This window comes from Monopterus albus, unplaced genomic scaffold (genome assembly GCF_001952655.1).
Source record: "Monopterus albus unplaced genomic scaffold, M_albus_1.0 scaffold18.1, whole genome shotgun sequence".
In the NCBI taxonomy this organism is placed as follows: Eukaryota; Metazoa; Chordata; class Actinopteri; order Synbranchiformes; family Synbranchidae; genus Monopterus; species Monopterus albus.
In genome coordinates this window covers 9,383,522-9,410,505 of record NW_018127898.1, presented here as the reverse complement: position 1 = coordinate 9,410,505, position 26,984 = coordinate 9,383,522, and the positions used below count along the sequence as shown (strand labels likewise).

The 26,984-nt window shown below is 39.6% G+C and overlaps 1 protein-coding gene across 2 annotated transcripts in view; it reads right to left on the bottom strand.

Moving 5' to 3' along the window:
• Positions 1 to 26,984, bottom strand: part of cntn6 (contactin 6) — a 165,949-nt gene that overhangs the window by 34,696 nt on the left and 104,269 nt on the right. For both annotated transcript variants that reach the window (XM_020592952.1, XM_020592951.1), the window contains 12 exons: positions 24,972 to 25,095; positions 24,571 to 24,746; positions 18,005 to 18,100; positions 14,503 to 14,706; positions 13,893 to 13,995; positions 13,536 to 13,720; positions 10,100 to 10,242; positions 9,780 to 9,909; positions 9,330 to 9,480; positions 3,565 to 3,692; positions 2,840 to 3,012; positions 401 to 518 (listed from right to left, as the gene is read on the bottom strand). In XM_020592952.1, the coding sequence (XP_020448608.1) occupies positions 401 to 518; positions 2,840 to 3,012; positions 3,565 to 3,692; positions 9,330 to 9,480; positions 9,780 to 9,909; positions 10,100 to 10,242; positions 13,536 to 13,720; positions 13,893 to 13,995; positions 14,503 to 14,706; positions 18,005 to 18,100; positions 24,571 to 24,746; positions 24,972 to 25,095 (1,731 nt within the window). The remainder of the gene's footprint in view (positions 1 to 400; positions 519 to 2,839; positions 3,013 to 3,564; positions 3,693 to 9,329; positions 9,481 to 9,779; positions 9,910 to 10,099; positions 10,243 to 13,535; positions 13,721 to 13,892; positions 13,996 to 14,502; positions 14,707 to 18,004; positions 18,101 to 24,570; positions 24,747 to 24,971; positions 25,096 to 26,984) is intronic.

Below are 26,984 nucleotides of genomic sequence, written 5' to 3'. Positions count from 1 at the left end.
GGTCATATAAGATACTTGCATTTCAACATCAAAGATGCCATGCACTGAGTATAAGGTGTTGAATTTATTTTGAAAGTTACTAAAGTAACGGATTTTATTTTCGTGAAGCTCTGATCTCTGGTCTCTGTTCTTTTATTTAGCCCTGAGGCTTCTGAGGTAACTTTCCTGTGTCACGAAAAGTTCAGTGTAATGATTTTGGAGCCCAAAAAAATCTAAATCATTCTTTAACTTCAAAAAGTTCAAAAAGGAAAACTAACATCTTGGTGACACAGCTCTTATCTGAAAGCAGTGGAGTTATGTGTGTCATAATCACACACTACCCCATAAAACAAGAAATGTAAAATTTCCACAGAGAGCGATAAATGCTGACGAGCGGCATAAGTAAGCAGAACAGGCATACCTCTGACAATTAAGTCTGCTCCGGCTGAAACCGTGTCAACTTCAGTTTGCACCATACACACATACTTTCCAGAATGCTTCAGCTGGATACTCCTCACCATCAGGTCACCTACAAATCCCTAATGACAAAGACATATGAGTTTTAGCAAGGAAGAAAAACAAACAACATGGAAAATCCTTGGAACACACTGAATTTCTCATTGAGTCTTAAGAAGCTTGGGAGAATTCACCACAGTACTAGTAAAAAAGATGACACGAAGAAACATATTAATTCAGTTTTACATTCTAATGAAGGCGGAACAAGAGTCCTGTTCTGAAACAGTTTTCCCCCCTTTGGATCAGTGTTTGCTGTGTTCATACTTAAACTTTAAAGCTCACATTACTATCTCTAGCAAGAGTTTTGAGAGTTGCCTTTAGCACATTACTGCCTTGTGTACACACACATTTTTTTCTCAGCAAAACATAGCTTTTCAGAAATCAGTCCCTTTGTGTAAAAGGTGAAAGCAAGTTAAACATCTGTTGTGATTATTTTCACTGTGAAAATGTCAGTGTTGCACAGCGACTTCAGCAGGCCTGGTGCGCTCATCCAGAGGGAGCATAAATCTTGTAATCACAATAATTTAGGCTCCTTTGTTCAGTGAGAAATTGATTGATTTGCTCATGCAGTGAGATCATCTCCAGGCTGGAGAAATGTCATCCCTGTTTACGGGTTTTCCCCTCAGACGCGACACACACACCAACATCTGCTGGCATCTCTGAATTAAGTGTACATGGTTTCTGACACAAGGCCTTAAAGGCAAACCCCACCCCAAAACAAGCATTCCCCTGTTGTGTTTATGTTCTCTTACAATCAGGCTGATGTATATCTACAGCAGTAGGTTAATACCACTCTAACGTGTCACAGTTATGTGCACGGTATAGAAACAGGAGGCAGTTAGTGCTGCTTAGCGTAAAGAATGGAGGCCTTCCAGTACCTCTAAAGCTCACTAATTAACACATTATATCTTGTTTATTTAATGCATATAAAAACTGGAGTCTCCAATGGTAGTGGAACATCTGCTCAGAGCCAACAAATAGTCTGACATGAAACCTCTCTTCAGGGCACGGATGTTTTTCCACTCTGGTTTTGTACACATTAAACAAGATATAACATGTTAATTAGTGAGCTTTAGAGGTGCTGGTAGGTGGACTATTACCTGTGGGCAGAACCCGGCTGGCTGCTTCTTTTCCTTCTGTGTTACTGACATTACATAAGAGCGGTATTCATCTTCTTAACTCTCCAGAAAGTTTGTCACAAGGCAAATATACACATTCCCTATGATGTGAGACCTCTAACATGATGCCTCTTGTTTGGTTATAAGTTACACAAACAGTTGTGTAAGAACAACACAGTGGATTTATAGGGAGGTACATGCTATTACTGTTCTTGGCAACCGACAGATGGGTGCAGTGAGTTGACATGTTCTTATGTAGAATTGTCAAACAGCTGTTTTTTAAATGATAATTTTTATGTTATAAGATTTCATACATCTGTTTTTCTGCTAGGCTACAGGGAAGACACCAGTGGTGGAAGAAGTACTCAGATTATTTACTTAAGTAAAAGTCTTGTATTTAAAATGTTACTTAAGTAAAAGTACAAAATTATTAAAGCATCAAAACATACTTAAAGTACTAAAAGGAAAAGTACTCATTATGTGGAATTGCATTAATACAATACATTGGGTTACAATTATCGATGCATTATTATGTACCTCACATTAATGAAAAGGTGGGGCTAGTTTTAACTAATGTATATGCTTATAATTTTAATTAGTGCTTGGTGGTTTGTGAGTTTGTGACTTTTCCACCGGAGATCGATATAGGCAATGATAATATTGTATTTTTTAAAAACTGATTCTGAAAAGTTACTAGCAACTAAAGTTATCACACAAATGTAGTAGAGTAAAAAGTACATTTTTTCCTTAAACCAATTAGTGAAGTTGAAGCATGAAGCAGCAAAAAATGTAACTACTCCGGTAAAGTACAAATATCTCAAAGTTGTTCTTAAGTACAGTACTTTAGTAACTGTACCTAGTTATTTTCCACTACTAAAAGACAGCCTATATTGTACCATTAATAACGTTTCCCAATGTTTCTCTAGCACTATATAGTTGTGGTAGTATTGCAGTGCCTGTCACCATCAAGTACATAGATTTTTCATATGGAATTTGATTGAAAAGAAATTTGATGGTGAGAGAAATTCAATACACACTGAATCAACCTTTTGAGTTTTTATATGAATATCACAGACTATCATGGGCATAAACTGGTATAATAGTGCTGCTCCCAAAAGCTTCAACAACAGCTAGAACTTTTAAAAATGGATATAGGTCAGATCCTTGGCACTGATTGTCTTCGCCTAAAATCACCAAGCAAAAGCGTTGACCCACATTATACATACCCCTCCAATCATTTCAAAGTGCTCCTGCCTGCTGAAATCAATGGCTTTGCCATTGAAAAACCACTTGAAGATGGGGCTCAGGGACGAATCACTGGACACCTCACATGGCAGCACAAGGCTCTGCCCCACCGTGGCATCCAAACTCATGGGTGGAACTATGATCCTGGTGGGCTCTACAGAATAGTGGGAGGAAACTCACTTGTTACTGTAAGTAGCACTGGATCTTTATAAAATTCAGCAATGTGAAAAAGGTACTACAGCTTAATTTGCCCAGAATAGTGAGACCGATTCTGCTCCATCATTGTAGTTAAGTGACCTTAAATAACATCACTTAGAAAGTGAATGCCTTCCATAACTCAGTAATGAATAATTAAGCACAGGAAAAGCCTAACAAAGAGAAAAAAAAAAAAAAAAAAAAACCTCTCTCTCCCAAGACACAAATCTGAAAATGTTACAGCAGCTCCCTTTAAATTAAATGTTGGTGACAAAAACAATCTTCACTCACAGCCAGAGATGTTGGTGGTTTGCCCCATTCTGCTACATGAACAATAACTCACAGCTGACAAAACCATGGATGACTTATACGTCTGTCAAACAGCCAGGAACATAAAACTGCTATATATTTCATTATCAATTTCATGCTTGAGCTAGTATTTTTTCCCCTTAAAAAAAGTCTAAAGTTTAAAAGGTTCAGTAGTGGGAACCAGTGACGGAAACAGAAATACCTTTCACCACCAGTGTTCCTGTGCTGCTGGATGTTCCGAACTGGTTTCTGGCCACACATGTGTAACTGCCTCCATCGGATTTGGAGATGTTGGTGATACGCAGAGTCCCGTCCTCTGTGATAGTCTGTCTGAAGAGAGTGACAACACTGAAACAGCCCATTATGAGTTCACAACTCTCATTTGCTTTTCAGTGCAATTCGTTGGTTGTTAATTTAATTAAAAAGTGATTACAGGAATCAAATTAACTCATTCTTAGATGAGATATCTCATTTCCCTTAATTGCATCCACATTTCCCTTGCTTGTGTCTTTCCCTCACATCTTAGTCTCCCACTGAAGATGCAAAGAGAGGGAACAAGGATCTTTTAAGAGAACTGAGACAACTCTTCCTCTGAACCACTATGTTTCTGATGGTTCAGCTGGATCAACTGTCAGTCAGACTGTAGAATTATGTGGTGACTGTTCTCAATTTGGAGTTTATATTTGCCTGTATACACACTGTAGGAGTACAGGCACACACTTAGCACATTGGTACTGTGATGTTTCTTTCTTTCTTATTTGAATATGCTTTAACTGTTGGACAAACATCTGCACTAAAACCTGCTCTTTGTAAACATGAGACGTGATGAGATCAGTGAAACCAGTGTGAAATATTTCATTTATTAAAATATAGTAAGTATATGCATCTGCATTTACTAATAATCTGTTTGTAAATTAATGAATAAATGATCAGGGTTATGATTACTGTGGTTTACAGTGTTTTGTGGATTTGTCCAAATGTTTTAGACAGAGTGTAAACTGCATACCTGAATATATCATATCAAACTGTAATTATCTCCCCAACACACAGGGATTTTCAGCCTATCTGGAAAAAATGGTAGACAAGTGTGTTTATTGCCTATGCTACACCTAACAACACAGGAAGCTAGCAGAGCAGTGGAAGCAGAATACAGACTATGCACAGCTGATGCTTTCTTACTTCAGGGACTGTAAAGAGTGAAGAGCTGTTTTAAGCCTTTGGAGCTCTTTTTTGAAGTAAGACTAACTTTCCATTGTTTGTATGGAAGAAACACCATCTAGTGCAATGATGTGACCCACTGGTGTGTTTTTATAGCTATTGGACAACAATGAAGATCTATGGCACAGACCAACAAGCTAAACCATGTTCTGGATTCACAGATGCAACAGAGAACACACAAAATCTATTTGTGGTTTTAGTCTCTGCATATGATTTATGGAAAGTAACAGAGACATAGATAATTATCAGCATTCAAGTTGGCTCTGCCCTTTGTCTGTCTACTTCATTATTAAATTGTATTGATGTTGTGATAGAGCATCAATTCAGTCTGATCAGCTGCAGCGTCCAACTACTAACAGATGTCCAATACAGTGGTGTGTCAGACCGGTAAAAGACTTCAGCGAAGGATGGTCTCATGGTTCCTTGCTTGAATTTCCTTAGAGCAATTCCTAATCAAGCGTGGCTTGAGGAGTCGGGAACAGTCAAATAAGGGAACTGGGTTGTACCCTGTCTCATTTTTCAAGCCATTTGAAATTGTGTTTCCTCATTTTGAATGAAGGCTCCAGAACCTCAGAAGATAAGAGCTATCTTAGCTAAAGCAGAACAGATGTGCAGTCAGGGTCAGCAGAGCACTGATAGCGCAATAGCTAAAATGCAGATATTAATTGGATATACAACAGACCGCCGGGGCCAGGCAGAACGGTGATAGGAAAAGGAGAGCAGCAGTGGAGAGCGGCAGTATGAACGAGATCTTTACTTGAAGGCTTATCACTCCAGAACACGTGGAGATAGTATCAACACACTATAAGCCATTTCTGAAAAGTAATAACATGGAGAGCATCTCACGTAAAAAAAAAAAAAAAATGACAGACTGTTCTCAGGGGAGAAATAAACTGGGAGTCTCTAGAAAGAAACTAAACTGACAATTACACAGACGAATGCTGACCTTATTGTGCACGTGTAACAGCTTGCGACTTACATTCACGAGCTACTCTCTGTTTCCCTTTGTCGTAAGATGCATACAGTGACTTAAAGTCAATTTTCTTTTTATAATCAATGGTGTAGATTTGGTTTCAGAAGCAGAGGAGGCAGTACACAAAAACATGTATACAATATACAGTAAAAACCCTACTATATTTACAGTATAAATGCAATTCATTGATAATGCACTAACCTGACTTAAAATGATTTTTATTAGACTTTCTGATACACATAGTACTGTCCTTTACTGCCCCATCTAACTAACGTTCAGTTCTGTTGTGTTTTTAAGGACAATATTTAATTATACTGTAAATATTTAACTATACATTAAAAATATTTTAGTATATCTCCTTCTCAGCCCCGAGTAGTGTCTCCAAATGTTCCTTTCAGGTTGTATACAGCCTTATTAACCTTCACCAGTAAGGTAGGGCAGCCTGTATGTAGCCTGAGGCAACTCAGATGAGTTTATCAATATTTTTATAAACGCACATGTTTTGTCATCTGGACTATCATGATCGTACAGTGAGAGCTCTCTCTTTAGGAAGAAAAAAAGAAAAGGACTGTGAAAAGATAGCAAGGAATACCCCACATCCACGTTGCCCTTGTCTGTAAAACTTCATCTCCTACCCTGGAACAGTTTTTTGGTACCCTAGTTATGAAGAGACAAGTTGGCAAGCCGGTAATCATAAACATGCATAAATGAGGCAGATAATGCACTTGTGCTGTGACCTTTGGATTCAGTAAATCAAACTGAAATGCTGCGAGCAAGCCAGCTCAAAAATCAAACAATTTCATATTGACTCCCAAGAATAAATATGTATTCACTCAGGCTGAGTTGAGACCTAGAAAGCATGTCTGACACAGGGTGCTTTGCGCTGATTTATTGACAAAAATATCAAATACTGAATGATGGAGGCGCACTGAGAACATGACCTGAGGGGCAGTGAGCTGCAAAACAAATAGAAATGTAAAGAACTATCTGCTTTGTAGACAAACTTCGTTCCATGCTGTGGATATCTATTCTTGTCCAAATGCGCTGCCTGGGTAATGCCTGTGTAATTTCTCTCCCTTTCCTCATGACCAGCCCATGGAAAACCTGATAACTAATCAATTGCGCTGGTCACATGGTGAGGCAGGCTCAGTGAGTTATAGATAGTCTATGAAAAGTCTATGGTTGTACATATTGATTTGAGATACAGTCCACGAGAAAAGTGAGAGAGGAAAAAAAAGCTAGAGGGCAGCTATCCACCTCTTTCAACATATAATGAGTGTGAAAATTAAAAGTACTTCATTAGAGTCAACAGATGCTACAATGTTACGTGCAGTAATGAGTTGAACTGTCACAACTCTCTTTGTTTTCTGTAATCTTTTTTTGCCATCTACAGTTTTAAACTCAAAAATTTGATACTCCATCCAATGTACTTTAAAAATTTACATTGTTGAAATTTGTTCTGAAATAAGACATTTAACTGGTTTCATCCAAACAGAATGGACAGTTGTTTCATGCTACTGGACAGTTTCTAGTTGAGTCAGATAATTAACTAAGTGAACTCTTTTTTCATTCTCTAGCTGAAGCCAGATAGTCTTTTTTCATTATTACTTTTTTGATCATTTCCTCGGACATATGCATTTAAATGACCAAAAATTGTATTCACAAAGAAGATTATTATTGTGCACTTTGCTCAGGTCTGCAGCCAGCAGGTCCTGTCAGTTTAAATTCCTGCATTCACATGGTGGACTCACATTAATGAATCCCCTTCAAACCCTTAAGATTCATCAAAACCATGTGCATTAAAGGAGGAAATTGCAGCAGCGTTCTGTGCCCTGGACACAGCTTTTTAAAGCAAGGGTTTTATCAATTTTTCTAGTGGAGCAAATTTCATAAATGCAGTACAAACTTTCTTCAGTAGATTCAACACTCAACTCAATTTTCCAGACAGATTATTGAGAAAAATCAAGTCTGGAGTTCAATTACCACAGGACTAGCTGTGTTCACCAAAATATAAGTATAACAGGGAACAAACTTTGTAAGTCACCAATATAAACTTTGCAGACACTGACAGCAAAGAGCCTTTTTCAAGTTTTATGAGAATGTATTTTTAGGTTGAAGGGTTAAGTCCTAGAGTTCTGACAAGAAGACAGGTGGGTGGATAGAGGAGCCATAGTAAATGAGAAAAGTAACAATTGATCCCTTGAGTTATTAAACAAGATACTGACCCTTTGTTCTTTCACTGAAATACCCCCTTGAAAACAGTTCGATATAATTCAGTGTCACCTGATCCTGTAAGGCATTTGATGATTCTTTAATCAGGTAAGACATTTTGAATTTGACGTTTGTGTTATCTAATGTGGGAACAATAACAAGTCAAAAAATAATACATTGATGTGAATCTGAGCAACAAGTGGGAAGGGGAAAAAACAGGAGTATGAAAATGTCTTTAGTATTACAACATTTATAAAATTATCGGTATTTATGTTTAAAGCTAAAAACTGGAAATTATTAAAGTAAATAATAATTTACATGTATTATGTTAAATATTGCTTTGGCAAAAGTGTAATTTGGTAGTTAAGTGTGGTTAAAGTCTAATAATTGGTCATCACATTTGGACATGTTGTGTGGGAAGCCAGTGAGGGATTATCATGTTCTTTTTGCTAGAGTGACCCCTAACTGGTTGTTTTGGGAGCCTGCTATGGGGAGAAGGGGTCCTGGGGTTGCCATGAAATCTGTGAGAGCATTATGTTCAACCAATGATCAGCTCTTAACAGGATCTGTTCCCCGGCAGTTACAGACGCAACATGTCAAACTTTTTATCACATACATTTTTTATGTTGTGTTGGTGCTTTGTCAGCCTAGTCACGGCTGTCTATTCATACACAAGCTAACCACTCCTACTGGACATAAGCATTCTAGAAGCCAGTTGTATGTATTTTCTAATTCACATAATGAATAATGCCTTTGATTGGATTTTAGTGTTATATCAGAATTGTCAGCATTATTTAAGAATAACAAAATGTGGTGATATACTAAATGTATTTTACACAAAATACTTTGAGTCAATAGATTCAAGACAAAATACAAAATTTAAAAAATAAAAATTGCTATTGAAAGGGTGGTGGAGAAGGGAAATGACTTTAAAGAAATTTTAAACTACTCATTTTGAAGCAGCTAATTGGCCAATAAGTACAAATTTCAGCAGCAGCAGTGTATTACGACAGATGGACTCAAACCAGATTTCACTATATCCCTGCCCTCTTTGCTTTAAAGTTTCATCCTGTGAGAAGTTGTTGTAAGCGACAAAAGTTGCTGCCTGAACAGAACAAGGAGGCAATGCTCTCAGAGAAAATTGATGCTATTAAGTTAATTACATGGCTTGTGACTGACAGGGCTTTCTGATGGTGTTTTATGAAAAAGACATGTTCACTTATATTTCCAGTAAGACACGGGCATGCTGAACTGAACTGCCAATACTATCTTTCCTTCCTGTAAGAAATTATCTCAATGTGATAATAGTATCATTGGGCTTTCTAGATCTTGTTAAAAGGTATCAGACAAAACGACAGTACTGCAGAAATCAACATGTATACAAATGTATAAAAACACCTTCTTGACCCAAACAGGGCTTTCATTTTATGCAATGCTGACTTCCAAAGTCCCCTCTAGCAGAGACATACAGTAAAACCAAGGAGTCCTAGAAAAAAACATGACCACAATAACAAACAGATGCCATCAGTGGCTTGAGCGGCAGTGCATACAGTACAATACCCTACCTCTTGCCGTCCTTCAGGAGTTCTCCCCTTCTCAACCAAGTGATTGTAGCCCTGGGGGAAGCGTGGGGGCGACACTCCAGGACCACCTCACCCCCCCTCTGAACCACTGTGGACTTCTTCACGGGCCGCCGGGTGAAGTCAGGTGGGGAGGCTGAAGAACAAATCCATGTTAAGACCAACTGTCTGGCTTTGTGGAGGTGCAACAGCTGTGTATCAGCCAAAATGTCAAGTGCATCACCAGCAATTGTGAAAATTGTATTTTCACCGCCAGACTAATTACAGAAATGAAAGAGCAAGGCCATTGCTCAGTGATGAGCTAGTTCAGCCTGCTTTTTATTTATTTACTTACATTCAGACAGGAAGCACGTTCGTTCCACTGACAACACCGTATACCTACAGTATACAGCTGCCTTGCCACTGTAAATAGTACAGCACAAACAAACTGCTTACCAACAACCTTGAGCTCAGCGCTGGCATAGACAGCTCCATGTTCATTGTCTGCCACACACTGATACATCCCGGAGTCCGACAGACTAATCCTGGATATGGTCAGTCTACCAGCTTCCACATGGATCCTCCCCTGAAAATCAGGCCAGCTGATTAATGTTGGATAACAGTTCTACTCATCCTTCAGTTTCTTGTGAACATTTCTTTTTTAAGAGATTTTTGCAGTATTTTTTGTTTGAATACTGCATTTTTGTGTGTAAAATCACAATGAATGTACAACATGTATAATAAATACAGTCTTGGTGTTACTTATGAAATCTTACCTCTGCTGTCAGTGGCTGACCATTCTTTAACCATCTGTATGTAGGTCTTGGCTTACTAACGGCTTTACACTCCCATTGTAGATTAGCATCTATTACCATATGAGCATCTTTCAGTGTCTGGATCCAATGTAAATGTTCAACATCTGCACAAAAGGAAAATTTATATAAATATTTACTAACAAAAAATGCCAAAATTGTGTTGCAAATATACTGCATTTACTGTAATTTTCTGATTGCACTGTAATAACAAATCTCAACATTTAAATCCAAAGAATCAAGGCGTTTAATATTTTGCAAAAAAAATAATTTGTGACAATGCGCCTTGCAGCTAAAATATGGCCTGCGATAGCAGATCAATTGTTTCTCATGAGAAGAGCTGTGGGAACACTGTAAAGCAGTTTTTTTTTTTTTTATTTGGGACATACTGTAGGTGTTCACACATAACATGACCACTGGACTGGTTTAGCAGTCTTCAGGTCAGATTTACATACATGACATACCCTTTGTGCTCACAGTCTGCATGTAATTAGCTCCTGATTTACTAAAGCCTGGAACTGAACTGCAGGTGCACTGTGCAGTGGACACAGTTCAGTGACACTTGAGATCACCAGGTTGAAAGAAAAAATAAAAAGTAGTGAAGCCTAAAGAAACAAGATTCTAAAATTCCATATATTCCTTAAACTGAGGCTGCAGTTCTCAAAAAGATGCCCCTGAGACAATCTAGCACATAACAGCGGGGTGCAAGATGCTAGCAGGCAAGGCATTCATGGAACGCCATAACCAAGTGGTTGGCATAGTGTACAGAAACATCTGTGCTGAGTACAGGCTGGAAGTCCCAAAGTCAAAATGGGATACACCCCCAAAGGTGGTTGAGAATGACCAAGCTAAGATCCTGTGGGACTTCCAGATGCAAACTGACAAACTGGTAATGGCCAACCAACTGGACATAGTAGTGGTAGACAAACAGAAGAAGAAGACCGTAGTGATAGATGTAGCAATCCCAAGCGATAGCAACATCAGGAAGAAGGAACATGAGAAGCTTGAGAAATACCAAGGGCTGAAAGAAGAGCTAGAAAAGATGTGGAAGGTGAAGGCACAAGTGGTCCCCATGGTAATAGGAACATTGGGGGCTGTGACCCGCAAACTGGGAGAGTGGCTCCAACAGATTCCAGGAACAACATCTGAGATCTCTGTCCAGAAGAGTGCAGTGCTAGGAACAGCTAAGATACTGCGCAGGACCCTCAAGCTCCCAGGCCTCTGGTAGAGGACCCGAGCTTGAAGGAAGGAATACAAGACCTCCCCAAAGTGGGGGGTGAGTGGGGAATATATATTATTATTTTTTATATACACTCCCTTCTCACCCCTATGGGGCGGTGTGTGTCTTCCTCACCCTCCGGTAATATATATACAGTATATTACACAAGCTCTGCAATCAGATATGAGAATGTTGACATAGAAACTGATGTCATACTACAGCACTAAGGTAAAGAAGCCAAATCCAAAGTGTAAAACAGCTGGATCCTACAGGGATTTCACACAGTTCACTGAACATGGAGTTCAAGTTTAATGAGTACAAACCCATGAATCCTTGTCCCCTCATTATCTGGTGTTCTAAGATATTGTTCATTAATCATTTTTATTACTCCCCCTTTTTCTTTATAGCAATCTGTTTTAATTATGTAGAACCCCAAATCAGAAAAGTTGGGATTGTTGTTCTGCACCATAGAGGGTGACATATCCAAATCCCTTCCTGTTTTTTTTTTTTTTTGAATAACATAGTTTTTAAATTTTTCACAAATTTTTTGACACATATGTTGGTAAGCTGGCGGTCCTTGGCCCATCCTTACTGCCAAAGGGCTCGGCCTTTCCTGGATGCCATGTTTGTACTAAATCATAATGCAGTCACCTGTTGGCATCACCTGTTTCAAATGGAATCATCATTTCATTGTTTTACCTCATTATTGGCCCTGAAATGCAGCCATCCCAACATTTTTGGAATGTGTTGCAGTATCAGAATTGAAGTGAGTGTTTATTTTGAACAAAGAATAAAATTGATGAGGTATCACATCAAATAATATGCTGCTGCATTATTTTCAGTGTAATACAGGATACAGATGATTTGCACATTGCTATTTTCAGTTTTAATTTTGATTTTACATACAGTCCCATCTTTTTCTGATTTGGGGTTGTAGTAATAGTTTAGAAAGAGCTCATGTCTATTTACACACACTTTCAGTTAACAACTAGTGTAATGATCTTTTATAAGACTTCTACAATAATAATAATAATAATTGCAAACTATTGATGCTATGTCTAACAAAAAATAAAGATAACTGTGTCCTAAAGTACCAAATATTGTCAGTTTAAGAAGAAAATATGTCTGACTATCTTACTCCAAACAAACCCTGTCAGCCTCAGGTACAGTAGCAGTATGTGAGGGGCTTCCAGCAGAGTCCAAATTAAACATGGAGAAGCGCTTTACTTTCCATCACAGAGATGGACAAATCCTCCCAACAATAGGGTAAATGGCTGGACTGTTACCACATCTAAATCCGGGATAAAATGTTTTATGTTCTCCACTGCTTTTCACTAAACCTTCAGTCCTAAATATTTTCACTTTCCACTTTAATTTCTTCCACAGTTATTTAATCCTTTTACAATGGTTTATAGCTGTTAAAATTCTGTTTCAAAACTTTATATCCCCTTCTGAATGATAAAATATAGCATTTTGAATTGCATTTGTGTATGACTACACAAGCAAACTGGCACTACCTTACAGCTTTGTGTCAGCAGCAATTTAGGATTAATGTTCAGTACTACTGACATCAAACTAGATCCTTAGAAGCAAAACAGCAGATACAGGAGTTCTCACTGAAAACAAAACTCCTACAAGTAATCCATTTTTGCAGTTCCCTTTCAACACACACACAGCAGACAGGAGCAGGAGAGACTCTTCTGGTTCTCTCAGCCTATAGAAGTCAGTTGTGAATATTTCGCGATGTAGACGGTGCTTTCCCATGACATAAAAATGATTCATTTCAAAGCTTGCTGTTTGACAGCCAGTTCCTTTAGATCCTATGGAGGTGGGAGACCTATATGCTGACAAATGTATGAGTAATCTCATTTTCTACTTCAAGCTGTTGATTTGAAAAATATATTCAAAAAGCCGGGGGAGATCTTTAATGTGATGATCACAATGGAGAAATGATAATGAGCACAAATCAAGTCCAGATTATCCTCAGGTTATTAAGTGATTTCATCCTGAGAAAATAACTCAGATGCTTTTGACATAACAAATAATAAACCACTTCAAATGTGTTTCCAACAAATGCAAAGTGCGACAAATATAGTTGAGTGTTGAATATCAAATAGTACTGATTAAGGAGAAGAATATTCAAAAAGAGACACAGAAAGCAGAGGTTTACAAGAGTCTTACTGTGGAATATAAGTTGCCCTCTGGCAACGCTTCGTCCTCTGCTGTTTTCCGCTACACACTCGTATACACCAGCATCCTCCAGGCGAAAATATGGAATTTCCAGAACCCCATTAGGGTGGTTGATTTTGATCTTGCCAGGGAGTGGATTTCCATCAGCTCTTCTCCATGAGATGGAAGGCACCGGGCTGCAGAGGTCACATACAAATGTCATGCTGGTTCCTGCTCCTACCAGCAAGGAGTGCTGCCATGTTTGTTTGTCAGCTTGTTTGTTGCAATGCAGGCTGTCTGGCACTTTACAAATGTTATAGTGTAGTGTGAGGGGTAGAGGTGCACCGTGCTACAGTGTCTGACACTTACTTTCCTAAGGCAAAGCACTCCAGCTTCACTGATGATCCTTTAGAGATGTGAAGGGTGTCAGGAAATTGAACCTCGATCTTTGGTTCATATTCACCCATCACTACTGCAGGAAAGCAAAACACATCAGTCAAAACACAAAATATGCAGTCCTCTTTAATTCATGGCATGAATGACAGTGTTAGAGAATGAGCATGCATGTTGACAACAGCGTTTGGCTCAGCAGAAGCTGTGTTTGGATTACTTATCTGCCTCAGCTCACATCTGAAGTGGCACATATAGTATAAAAGGTCCTGATGGGGTGTAGTGTGTGTGAGGAGCTCCTTGCTGTGTGTGTCTGCATGCATTTTTGTCAGTGCAGACTACATTTCTGAGTATGTAAATATCTGCCTTCATGTGTTTAGAGAGGGTTTCTCTCATACTGTGCAGTACATAACCCTGTTAAGTTCAAAGGTTTTAGATGGTGCAAAAACCTTGCTCGTAAGCAAAAGCAAAAACAATGTCATGTTCAGGACAAGCAATTTATCTCCTAGGCACGCCCTTGCTCTGACAGCACGTCAGTTCAATGTGCAAGAGAACCAGGAGGCAGCGGAGGCGAACCAAAAATGCTTACCATCTCTCCGCACGACCACAGGGGTCGGAGAGCTGAACACGGTGGCATTGGTCATTATGTTTCTCACCACACACGTGTAGTTTCCTGCGTCTGAGGCCTCAATTTTGGCTATGTACAAGTTGCCTGTCCTCTGGGAGATGAAACGACGGGCATCCTGTTGTAGGAACTTGCGCTGTCCATTGAAAACCCATGAATATTTGATTTCTGGAAAAAAAAAAAAGGTCATGAATGGCAGCTACTGAGATATGCTTTCCAGTGACATTCTCAAAATGACCAGGACTGTGAGGCTTGTATTACACGTGTAGAAAAAAGATATTTTTTACAAATAAACTAGGAGATATTCTACTTATTTGTCAGAAATATGGACATAAATAACCTCAAAGGACAAGGTTGCTGATAAGCTATATTCTTCATTTTACCAACAAATCCCATGAAAAGACAAGTGCCAGCCATCTGATCCAACAAAGTATAGCCTGTGTAGTGAAATGACGGTTAGAGTGCCCTAAGCTCTGTTACTGTACTGTGCCAGGTTTTGTGAACAGGGTTTTAACCAAATCACTAAGGTTTGACTGTAAGGTTTTGCCTCCATACTCACAAAGGCCACAAGCTAATGGTCAGGCAGCCCTTGTCACCCCAAATTATATCTGATGAGATGCCACATTTTCACTATCAGAGGGCAGGAGAAATCACTTTACTACAGGGGTATTTACTACAGAAATGAATTAAAATGATTTCACTGATATTTACCTGGTCTGAACCAAACAATAAGAGAACGATTATTTAAAACATAAATGAGCCACACTGTTGCACTTGGTGACATGTTTGTTCTGTCTTTATTATTTGTTATATTTAACAATAACAAAGTTGCTTTCTTAGTATGAAATACCCTTAAAATGCCAGGATCGTCTGGATCTAATTTGTTCTTATTATCTTTGTGTTTCTGTGATCACCACATTGAAGACATACCCCCGGCTTAGTGAATATTTCTTTTAAACCAGTTGCTTGAAGTAGAAAATGAGATTCACTAGTCAGGACCACGCCTACGTGGAAGTTTGTGCAGATGTCATTTGGTGACTGAACGTTTTGGGGAAAGGCTTCCGGGGAATCTGTGCAGCACTCGAGCATGGTCCCCCATAGGAAGCAGGACAAACAGTAGGAAAGAAGAGGGTTGTGGTCCTGCTCCTGAACTTCCAGTGTTGATCTTCATTTACCATGGCCATAGTTTATTCTGAGTCAATCCCAGCTACGCTGAGCTGCTGTAAATTCTAATGACACCACAAAATGTATATTAGTTCACATCTGAAAATAGTCTTGAATAATTACTTGCTTTTGTTTGGAAAAAAAATACAGTGCCCACTTAACAAAAGAACATACTGTATATATTTGTGATCAATTTTTTAAAATAGGACTACTCAATACGCTTCAACTGGCTTGAGTCCCACAGACAGGGCAGGGAGGTTGGAAAGTATTTAGAGCAGGTCTAACGTCGAGTTCAGACAGACAACAGTGCTGTATGATATAAGGCAGCCCCCCCAACCCTTTGAGATGGACTGCTGTGTCAGCTCAGCGGGGGTTCAAACACAGGGCTCCCTGGCAAAAGAATGCAGGATGTTCTCATATTGTTAAACCTGGTTCAACTTTTGCGCCTCAATATCTCCAGACAATCAAATATCTGTAACAGTGTATTCCTAGTAAATGACTCTGTAAGGTTCTGCTGTTTACTTCGACAGCTTCTCAATAGGGAATAAAATGATTGTCACCATGATAACTTTACAGGCTCTTGTTGTATTAGAAACTGCTGTACAGTGTTTTGGCATCTTATATCCCTTCAAACTCACAAATCTATTATTCAAAGCTGCTGTGCTGGATTATGTTTTACTGTCTCACTGGTACATGAAACAACTTCCAAGGCAGCCGCTTGCACTTTTTTTTTATTTTTTATACAGGGCTGTTTTTGGTCTTAATGCCCAGTTTGATAGTATTGGTTATGGTCTTTTCATGGGACTTAGAGCACAGAAAATAGAAAATAACTTCTGCCTTGTCTTCTGAGCATGCACCATGGCCAGCTTTACAGCACAATCAAGCAGATAACACATTTACTTATTAGTTCCTATATAAGTCTATATAGATTTTTACAGGAAATATCTATTTCAGTTCAGCTCCAACTCTTGTCATTCATTTCACTCTAACAAGGAGGATTCATTTCATAATAGACAATAGAAAGGAATATGAATTCTACTGTACAACACACACACAGACACACAGATCGACAGACAGGCATGCAAACTATTAGTGGAACCCTCCTGTATCAGACACATGACACTTTGCAGACAGCCCTTTTGACTGGGCAGATGGTAAGAAGTCCCGCTCACTTCCTTGAGGGAAAACAGTGAATTAAAATCATTACAGGGAAAGTCAGGGCAGACACTGTCAGACCTTTCATGATTAGGAACTATCAGAGACTAGGTCTGTTTAAGAGCTTCAGTCCCACAGCAACAGAGGACTTGCAGGCACATAATCTCATGTCCTCTGACAGGGTTTAACTCTCAGCACGATTCCTTTTAGACCACTTGCCTATTGATTGCTCAAACAAGCGTCAGATGATTCCTCTTTTAATAAGTTGCATCACTGTATTCCTCAAGTGGTGCATCAACAAGCAATGACAAATTGACACCTTGTGGTTACTAAAAGGAAAACATTTTGTACCATTTTTCAGTTTTAAACCCTCAAGCTGGCAATATTGTGCAGTGCAAATCCTGTTAAATGTGTGTCTATTCTCTGTTAAAGAGGAAAAATAAAGAGATGTAGGCTTTTAAAGAAGGAGGGAGGGAAGACTGGAGGGCAAATAGCTGAAGTGTGGAATCCCACATGGCTGCAGATTTCAGCTGGAAACAGAGAGCGGAGAGAATATGGTACACTGGCGTGAAATTGTGCTGGTGGGCACCGAATGGCTGCAGGAGCATGGACCACTTTGAGGGTCTGCTAATCAGCAGCACACAGACATGTGCCGGCTCACAGCTGTGCCATGGGACAAAAGTTCCCCCGGCCACGGCAGCCACCAGAAGCCTTTATTACCAACAGATAACCTACAAGCATCAAGGAGGAAGGAAAAAAAGACAGTTGTGGATGTGGAGCACTGGAGACTTCAGGGATGACAGCATGGACACAGATCATATGGGCGAGACAAGTGAGCTCAAGGTTAAGAAGTGTGAGGCTATGAACTAGCAATGTGAAGGGATGGGCCTGGGTACGTAGAGCGGCGGCTGATGAGAAAAAGATCACAGCCTGACAGATAAGCAGGAGTGAGTGGAAAACAGTGCGTCAGAGTTCAAAAACAAGAGCAACATTAAGAGAAAGTGGGAAGGTAGAAAAACAAAAAAGACACAGCAGTGTTACAGGGAGATAATAAGCCGCAGAGTAAGGAACAATGAAGACTGCTGAGACAAGCGGGAATGTGAAACTACAGCAGACAATGCAGAAGAGTTAGGAGAGAGCGTTTTACCTCCATAATGGGGTGGAGGGCCACAGAGCAGAACCACAGCTTGACCCTCTCTCACCGACACCATATTCCTTGACTTTCCGCTGAAGTTCTGCAAAACTGTTGGATGTAAAAGAAATAACCAGCAACTTTTCAGAATTTGAAAGTTGTAATAACTTTTACCTAGAGGTGACATCCAGGCAAGGGCATTTCACTCTGCAGCATATTTCCCTGTCTGTTTACATTGCTTGCAAGTCAAAGCCGAGGTTCCCCTGATAATATCATAGCAAGATCGGGGAGGGAGTGCACCACAATGCCCCTCACCAATCAAACTGGAGAGATTACTTTCACCTTTAATTAAATGCTGCTGTGCTGTGTTGTGCTGTGTGAGACTAAACAGCAGGAAGACGTATCCCCAAGTCTTAGAAATATCAACCGAGTCCCAGGAGGGATCAAGCAAATATCAGCGGTGTTCAAATCAGAACTTTACTGATTATAAATGTACAAATCAAGACTTAGTCCTACTACTAGGATGAAGAGGTCTAGTCACAGTCTTCTCTAAATTAAATTGAGAGATTAATTATGGACGTCATTGTGAGGCCACTCTTCTGGTCTGTTATAGTGTTCATAAGTGCAATGTTAAAGACAGTTTTTAATTTTGAAATTTGGGTTGAGCATGTAGTTTTTTCAAGTTTTAGACACAAGAAAATGTGTTTGATGTTTAGCCTAGCAATCTGGTTTGATTTAGGGAATTCAGTCTGTTAACTGCTAACATGTTTTCAAACTTACAGTTTGTATGTCCAGACAAAATTAAATAAACCATCAATCATAAACTTAAGTTGACATTTACTGTCCCAGCATGCTGGCATGCTGCATGATGTTAATATATTGAATTGCTACTCTTATGGATGAACTGACCTATTCCCGATGATAGATAAAGCCACAATAACAACAGTAATTAACATTCCTTCTACACACAACATGTAGTTTAACAGGTTTAATTATAATAAATTATAAATTATTAGGTATTTTTAAAACAAAAAATAGCATTTAAAATGTGAATGTTCTGTTACATTAAAATGAATATCTTTAGATTTTAGACATGATCTGGCAAAATATGATATCTGGGAACATGTGATGGACATTTTACACTATTTAAAAAACATTATAAACTCAGCTGCAGATAATATTACAACAAATCAAACATGCAATTTCATGTCTGTAATTAGACACCCTCTGCCAAGAGCAACTTGGTTTCCCTATATTGCTATAAATGCAATACTCACATGATAATTTGCCCCTCATACTCTCTATGACAACCTACTGCTAGCATTTGGAATGATGTAGATTTTTATTTATGTTATTTCAGTTCAATTCAATTCAGTTCAATTCAATTTGTCTATTGCCAATTCACAACAATAATCATCTCAGGGCACTTGACTGTCATGATTCTGTCCCACATGTTTCCATTCTCGTGCTTTTATTTTGATATTACTTCCTGTTTTTGTTTCACCTCAGTTTTGGACTTTTTACTTTAATCAGCAATAGTTTTCACCTGCTCCTGATTGTTTGCACCTGCCTCCACAGCCAGCGCCCCGGCAGCAGCTGCCTCCACAGCCAGCAGTCCAAGCCAACAGATGTGGTTGCTTCTGGTCCCGTGGGGCTTGGCTGGACCGCCAAAGCCCTCTCCGTTCCCCTGCTCCCAGCTCTTCAGGGGTTCGCCAACAGTGACAGCGCCCTCCTTCTTCCTGTTCCCGAGCAGGTCGGCCAGTGCACTGATGCCGCCTTTGAGCCTGTTCCTGGTCCCTGGTGGGTCGACAGCCTCGACACCACCTCTGCCCTTTCTCCTGAGGGGTGCACCGACAATGCCATCGATGCTGCTGCTGTTCCTGTTCCTCGGTGGGTCGACAGCTGCTACGTCGCCTCAGTCCTTCCCCCAGAGGATTTCCTTGACGAAGACGGTTGATGAACCCCCACTTCTCCCAGTTCCAGAGGGGTTTGCTGACAGTGACGGCGCCCCCCCTTCTCCTAGCTCCCGAGAGGTTCGCAGACAGGGATGGTGACCCCCTTCTCCCAGTTCCAGAGGGGTTCGTCGACAGCGCCAATGCCCCCACCGAGTCTCTTCCTGTTAACATTGGGGATGGGATCACTTAAGTTGCAGTCCAGTCTGGTGGTTCTGCCCCTGAGGCCACCCCCCAGGTTCTCTGTCCGGCGCCGAGGTCATCCTCCCGAATGGCCTCTCCGGTCTCTTGCCTGGTCCCAAGGTCGTCCTCCCGAGCGGCCTCTCTGGTCTCCTGCCTGTTTTTGGACTCTTGTTTGTGGGCCCAGTGGTTTTTGTCTTGGGGTTTTGTTTTTTTTTTTCTTTGTTTCTGCAGTTACTTCCTCAGTAGGGTACTGCTTTTGGTATAAATGAACCTTTATATATCTTTTTACTTGCTAAAGGTACCCTTGTCATCCTGAAAGCATCAATTCAATCTCTGAATACAGAGGGTGTTTTGGATCGGCCGCAATACATTGAGCTTTCCTGCACATGCCTATTTCATATAAATAATTAAATGGGATCCAATTAAAAACATCAACCATTTCCACAGCCTGATTTCAAAGTAGAATTTTTGTTGTGGGGCCTGTATTGTTTAAAATAAGTTCCACATTAATCAACAAAGAACAATTATTACACCATTCCACCACTTTATGTACCTGGGCAAAGTAGTCATAATTTTTATTAAGAAAAAAAAGTCCAAGCATAACCATGTTATCAGCATATTTTAGAAATTTGACACTATTGTCCTGCAGTTGCATATCATTAATACACGCACAAAAAAGTAAGGCAATAAAATACATCCCTGGGGTGCCCTAGTGTTAGTTGTAATTTCATCTCAAGTCACACCATTGAAACAGACTTTCTGTGGATGATCAGCTAAAAATGTCTCTGATCCAGTAAATCAGTTTCCCAGTCACATCCATTTTCAATAGCTGTTGGAGCAAGATGTGTGTCCTCACTGTGTTGAAGATCAGATCAAAAAACAAGATCAGTGCATAAGTGTTTGTTCACTGTAGCAGACTTGTAACCATATTACCCAAAGTTAGAGCTGCATCCTCTGTACCCCTGTGTGTCTTATATGCAAACTGTAGAGGGTCCAGATGATCTGCTATAGCTGAAGTAAGATGTTTACTAACCACCCTCTCCATACATTTCACCAGTACAGATGTCAGAACAACAGGACGAAAGTCATTAAAATCTATTCTCAATCTAAGTGTTTACTTGGTTGCCTGAAAAGATGCCAAAACTTAATAAAGTGGTATAATTTCAGCCCTATGGATGAAAATTATAACAGCTTTGAGCCTGGCTCAAAATCTATGACTTTACTGGCTGGGATAAAGATAATCCTGATCAGCTCTCGCCTGGCTGTCACTGCATAGAGCAGATCTTTCCCCAGCTGTTGTCAGGTCCGCTCGACGCGACCTGCCTCTCTTCCGCCTTTCTCTCCCCTGCTCTCTCAACCTGCGGGATCTGCACCTCAGCTGTGTTGCATTCAGTAATTAGCGACTCGTTTGTCGGTGTGCACAGCTGGGGTGCATCCCGATGATTACCTTCCTCCTTATTTATACCTCTGGCAGACCCTCCATCGTTGCATACTCCGTAACAGAACTATATTCGTGGTATGTATTGTAAGTCATTTTGTTTTCCACACTGACAGTTCCTGTGCTGTGGATCGCATTTTGTACGTAGGTTATATATTTTATGTTATACGTCTCTAGACGTCCACGCTGACAGTTCTTGTGCTGTGGATCTCTTTATGTTTTTTCAATTTGGTTAGCTAGACGTTAATTTTGATATCCACGCTGACAGTTCCTGTGCTGTGGATTTCCTTTTTTTGTTCACCAATCCTCCTGGTTAGTTTGTTTATTCACCTGTCCGTCCTGATCCTCCTACTCTCCTGGTTCCAACCATTAGTCTGCTCTACTCATGCGTTCGTCCTGGTCTCCTCCACCATCTCTGCCCTACTTTGCTTTTTACTAGCACCTGGGTCAGCAATTTCGAGTCCTATCTCAGTTCTCCCTCATCCTCCTGGTGAGGAGGGTCTAAACCTTAACAGCTGTGGGTTGTCGCCCCACTGGACTCCTTCAGCTCCTGCCTCGAAGAGCAGGGTGCACTGTATGACATCACTTGGTTTCCATTGACAGCAAATGGGCAGCTGTCACTAACTCAGGGATTTTTCTCCATAAGTGCTCAGCGGTGCAGCCGTGCACATTGGCCACAAGCGGGGTTCACATATAGTCAGCAGCCTTTGCAGCACTGAATAATGGTGAATAATCTTTTAAAATATTCCTATATACAAATCATGATACAGATCAGCACCAATTTTTCCATGGCCCATACTCTACGTCTCCAAAAAAACTTTTTAAAATGTATTAATTACTCTTTGAGTTATGCCGTTAACAAACAAACACACACACAAACAAACACGGACAAAAACATAACCTCAAATCTTGGCAGAGGTATAGTAGCAGAGCATTAGGGGGTGCAAGTGATGCGGCTGCGCCTGTGCCCGCATCATCTGGAGGCTCAGGCAGGCTCTGAGGACAATGTGAATGTTCAAACAATGTAAACCAACCATGTACAGCAACACTAAATCAGCTGAGGGACTAATTATATGCTTCCATTAAGGTTATTGCCATTTTACCTTCTCATAGGTGCTGGATCGGTGCCACCCACAGATTATACAAAGTTACCTAAATCAAATGCACCCTCCTAGCACCCTACTAATGTTAGATTGATGCTACATTTTGGATCAGCTGACTTAATAAAGAAATACTGACATATTTTTTAACATTATGAGATGGTATGAGATGTAGTAGACGTGTTGTGTTGGAAGGTAATATTAACAGTTATGTTTGGCTGACGCTAATACAGCACGGCAAGTGTTCAGTTCTCTGGTAATTTTACTAGATTATGTTTTGGTTCATGTGAGAAAATAAAAAGATACTGATATACTATCAAACATTATGGGATGTAGTAGACACACTGTAGTATCAACAGCAATATAAAACACCAAGTTTGGCTCACTAACGTACACTATTAGTAGTCGAACTGCGTGCAAACAGCGTTCTGCTAATAATCCAGTCTCCCTGATAGATTACATGTTAGATCAACTGAGAAAATTAAAAAAAATAAAGACATGGTGTCAAACTCTCAGCCAGACTGTAAACACATCTGACTTATATCTCTTTTACACAGTACCGCTATGTAATGGGTGTATGAGGCTCAAACATAAACTGCTACAGGATTTTCAGTTTTCCCTTCTACATCCCATTCTGATACTGCAAGTTCACCGGTCTATGTCGGGGGAAGTGGCGGTGGAGGTGTTGGGTTGGTGGGTGAGGTGGGCACATTTGCATATATTTGTATATTCATAGATCCTGGAATGCACAATGAGGGGCAACTGTTGAGGCCTATTACAGAGGTTCACTGGACCTTTTTAAAGGAAATAAATGTGTTAGACCATGTATTGTTAATAGCTGAGAATTTTATATGCAAATATAAGTATTAAAATGCTCCTGGAGTGGAACTTTAAGAAACTAGATTCTTTTTTGGTTTATTCTGCATTACTGTCAGCAACTGCAAGCAAAAATGAGCTAACATTAGCTATAAAAAAAAAAAAAAAAAAAAAAAAAAACAGAGGGTGCCCTGGGTGGCAGCACAGCAATCATCTTTCATTACCACAGAGCCATAGAATAGACTTTTCCACATCTGAAAATTATAAAGCCAAGATATTTGAACAAGGCAGAGCATGGGAAATTTTGCATAGAACAAGGCCAGCAGAATGTCTTTCAAATAGTTGAGTACAGTCATTATTTTCTAGCTGCTGATGAGATACAAGTAACAATGATGTAGCAACACAGTTTTGTGTGTGTCTACATTCGGTATTGTTAAAAAATGTACAGACGCTGGGGTGAAATGTAATTGTTCATGCACTCACAATGATATTTATTTTGCTTGTACAGCTACACGTATATATGTAATACGCCAGTTTTCACTCTACTGTTGACTACTTGTCTGTTCATGTCAATGGCAGTGTCTGCAACCTTTCTGTGTTGCTTATTTTTGTTTGCATGAATATTGTGCTATTTTCTTATAGATTCAAGGGAGGCTATACCAAGGAACATAACTGATTGCAAGTTACAATATAGCAACACAGTTTTTGTGTGTGTCTTATTAACATTAGACGGTGTGAATTAGCATATAGTGTTAATAGTTGTTGGACTGCACTTGTTTTGGTGTTATCTAGCTGTTGTATGACTATGTTATATTTTGCTTTTGCTACAGTGTCGATAGCCTTTTGTTTGATTGATGTTCATTTTTTTCTTGTGTGAGTATGTGCTATTTTCTAATTGATTATAGTGAGGCTATACAATGGAAGATGGTTGGTAGTCTGTTGTTTTTACAAGCAATTGATTGTTTTTTTTTATAGGAACTGAATTATGGGATGCGGGCCCGGTAGTATAGTATGCACTTGGGCCCGGTGCTACGTTGTTCCGCCACTGCAGAGGTAACAATTTGAAAAATGAAAAATCAATGTAGGACTCACATGCAAACTGGACTTGAGCCTCCCTGCTAACAATGGTCCCAAATGTGTTGGTGGCAATGCACTGATAGACTCCTGAATGGTTGATAACATGAGGATTATTGATTAACAGGTTCCCCTCTACAAGGCTGTAGTTTTGATCTGACGCTGTGTTTATTTCTCTGCCATCCATCTTCCACCTGTAGATACAATAAATCACAAAATAAAAGTGAACAATTTGAAAAGAATCAGAAAGCATTCCCTAAGAAAAACTTCATAATGAATGACACAGTTAAACACTCAGTTAAAACTGTAGCCAACATAGTAACAGAGGCTGGTATGATAATCAGCTTAGAGGAGCATTCACTGATGCCACACACTGTAGTCCCTCTTGTAGAAAGCCAAAGAGCAGTCAGAACACTTACCTATAATGTGGAAGAGGATTTCCTTTTGCTTTGCAATTAATAAACACCTGATTATCATCTGTTCTCAGTGGGAAAATACTGTCGCTGGGCTCCTGTGTGAAGACAGGACCGTGCCGTGTGTTTTCTGTTGAAAAAACACATCTGCTGAACACTCGCACAAAGGAAATGACAGAGAATTAATGCAAAAATAAATCACTCAACTGAGTATAAACTCTACACCCATATAATTAGCTGCCAACTGCATTTAATAAACCCTCTTGTGCACATGTCACAAGGTGGATAATGTACTGTGATGAGATAGCAATTAACTAAAGATAATCCTGTAGCATCCTGGCTAACTGGTATATCGTATGTAATCTACAACACAATTCATGAAGCTATCTTTTATTTTCCCACCTTCATTCATAGTCAGACCACTTAATGCACAGAAGTAATTTCATCAGTGGGAGAGAGTTCAGTTCAAGTATACAGAGTTTACAGAAACAAATTTCCCAAAATTTTTATCTTTTTTAAATGTTGTAACCTGGAAGTGTTACAAAAAACAGAAAATTAAACAGCTGTAATCACTACTGTTGTACTGTTCATTCAGTCTTATGCCTAAATTATTATTGCTGTATGATGAGCTTTTCCAAAAATGATCAGTTTACAAAAACAATTTCACTGAGGACTGTATCTACCACTCTTCATTTAAACCCACACTTTACATCTGGTTCACTGAGAAGTTTCATGTGCATGCACAGACTCAATACGCAGACACAAACCAGTCTAAGCTGTACTACCAGTAATTAGCCAGATTGACAAGCATTCCAGCTGGCTGATTTATTTATGTTATTTCTTCATTATGAACCTAATACAAGTAGGATAACTTGGTTAAGGTGTTTACATAAGAGTGGCTATAATCAGAGTATCAGCTTACCATGGTTATAATGTAATCATTAGAGAGCCTGTTGTCAATATGCATGTTGCTCAGGCATGTGTGTCTGCTCAGTCGAGCTTGTTGTTTCGGTTAGCTCCAGCCAGACTATCAATACACAGGAGTAATTAACCAGTGTTGCACTAATTACTCCCATGAAATCTAACATTTCTTCAATAGATCCACACTCCACTCACACACAGACATACACACTGGTGTCCTCCCACTCATTCCTCTGACGCTATGTCATACGTCGGGCTGCACACCAGTGTTGCTCTTAAAAATTGTTCCTTTTTCTTTTTGTGCACTTGACAGGATGTTTTTTTTTACATCTCTAACCTTGACTAGGACATAAAGTGCTCCCTCCCTTGCCGTCATCATCATCCTAATGAGAGTTAAAGTTTTTGCCTCAGGTAAGGGCCTTGTTTCCCCAGCCTCTGAGGGAAGTGCTTCATTTTTACCCAGTTTGCAATGTCCTTTAAATTAAACAAATTAATGAACCTTTAACAGCTGGGCTTTTTCACCTGGGAAATAATCTGCTGGTTCGTGTGTATGCTGCACTGTAAACACACCAACTGGGCTGACCACTAGCACACTAACACTTAATTATGCTTTATGGGGATGCATACAAATTTGATGCATACAAGTGGGTTTATGCATGTGAAGTGCAGCCACGTGCAAACCCTTCTATTCTTCTGTTTACAGTCTGCATAGGTATGACTCAGTGAGACTGCTGTCCTAAGATGAAATGCTAAGTCAAAAGAAATGAAAACATAAATAACAACACAACAGACCCCAGTCCATATGTTGTATAAAGTTAAATGTGTTTGCTTGATGACTTGTAAATGTCTGACTTGAGTTCAGTATTCAGTATATCCATCAAATGTGACTGTCAATGTTAAATTTCCCTTGGTTGTCTAGGCTACACAGGTCACCTTATCCACAAACAATGTGTGGATACGGTGAATGCTATTCTGCTTTTCTCTCAGTGAAAAGCACATGCCACGGATCTTTCTTTCTGAGGATGGAGTACAGAATATGTTACTGTAGTATTTAAAAAAAGAATTATTGTGGATTTTTATAATGCTTGCTACATTTCA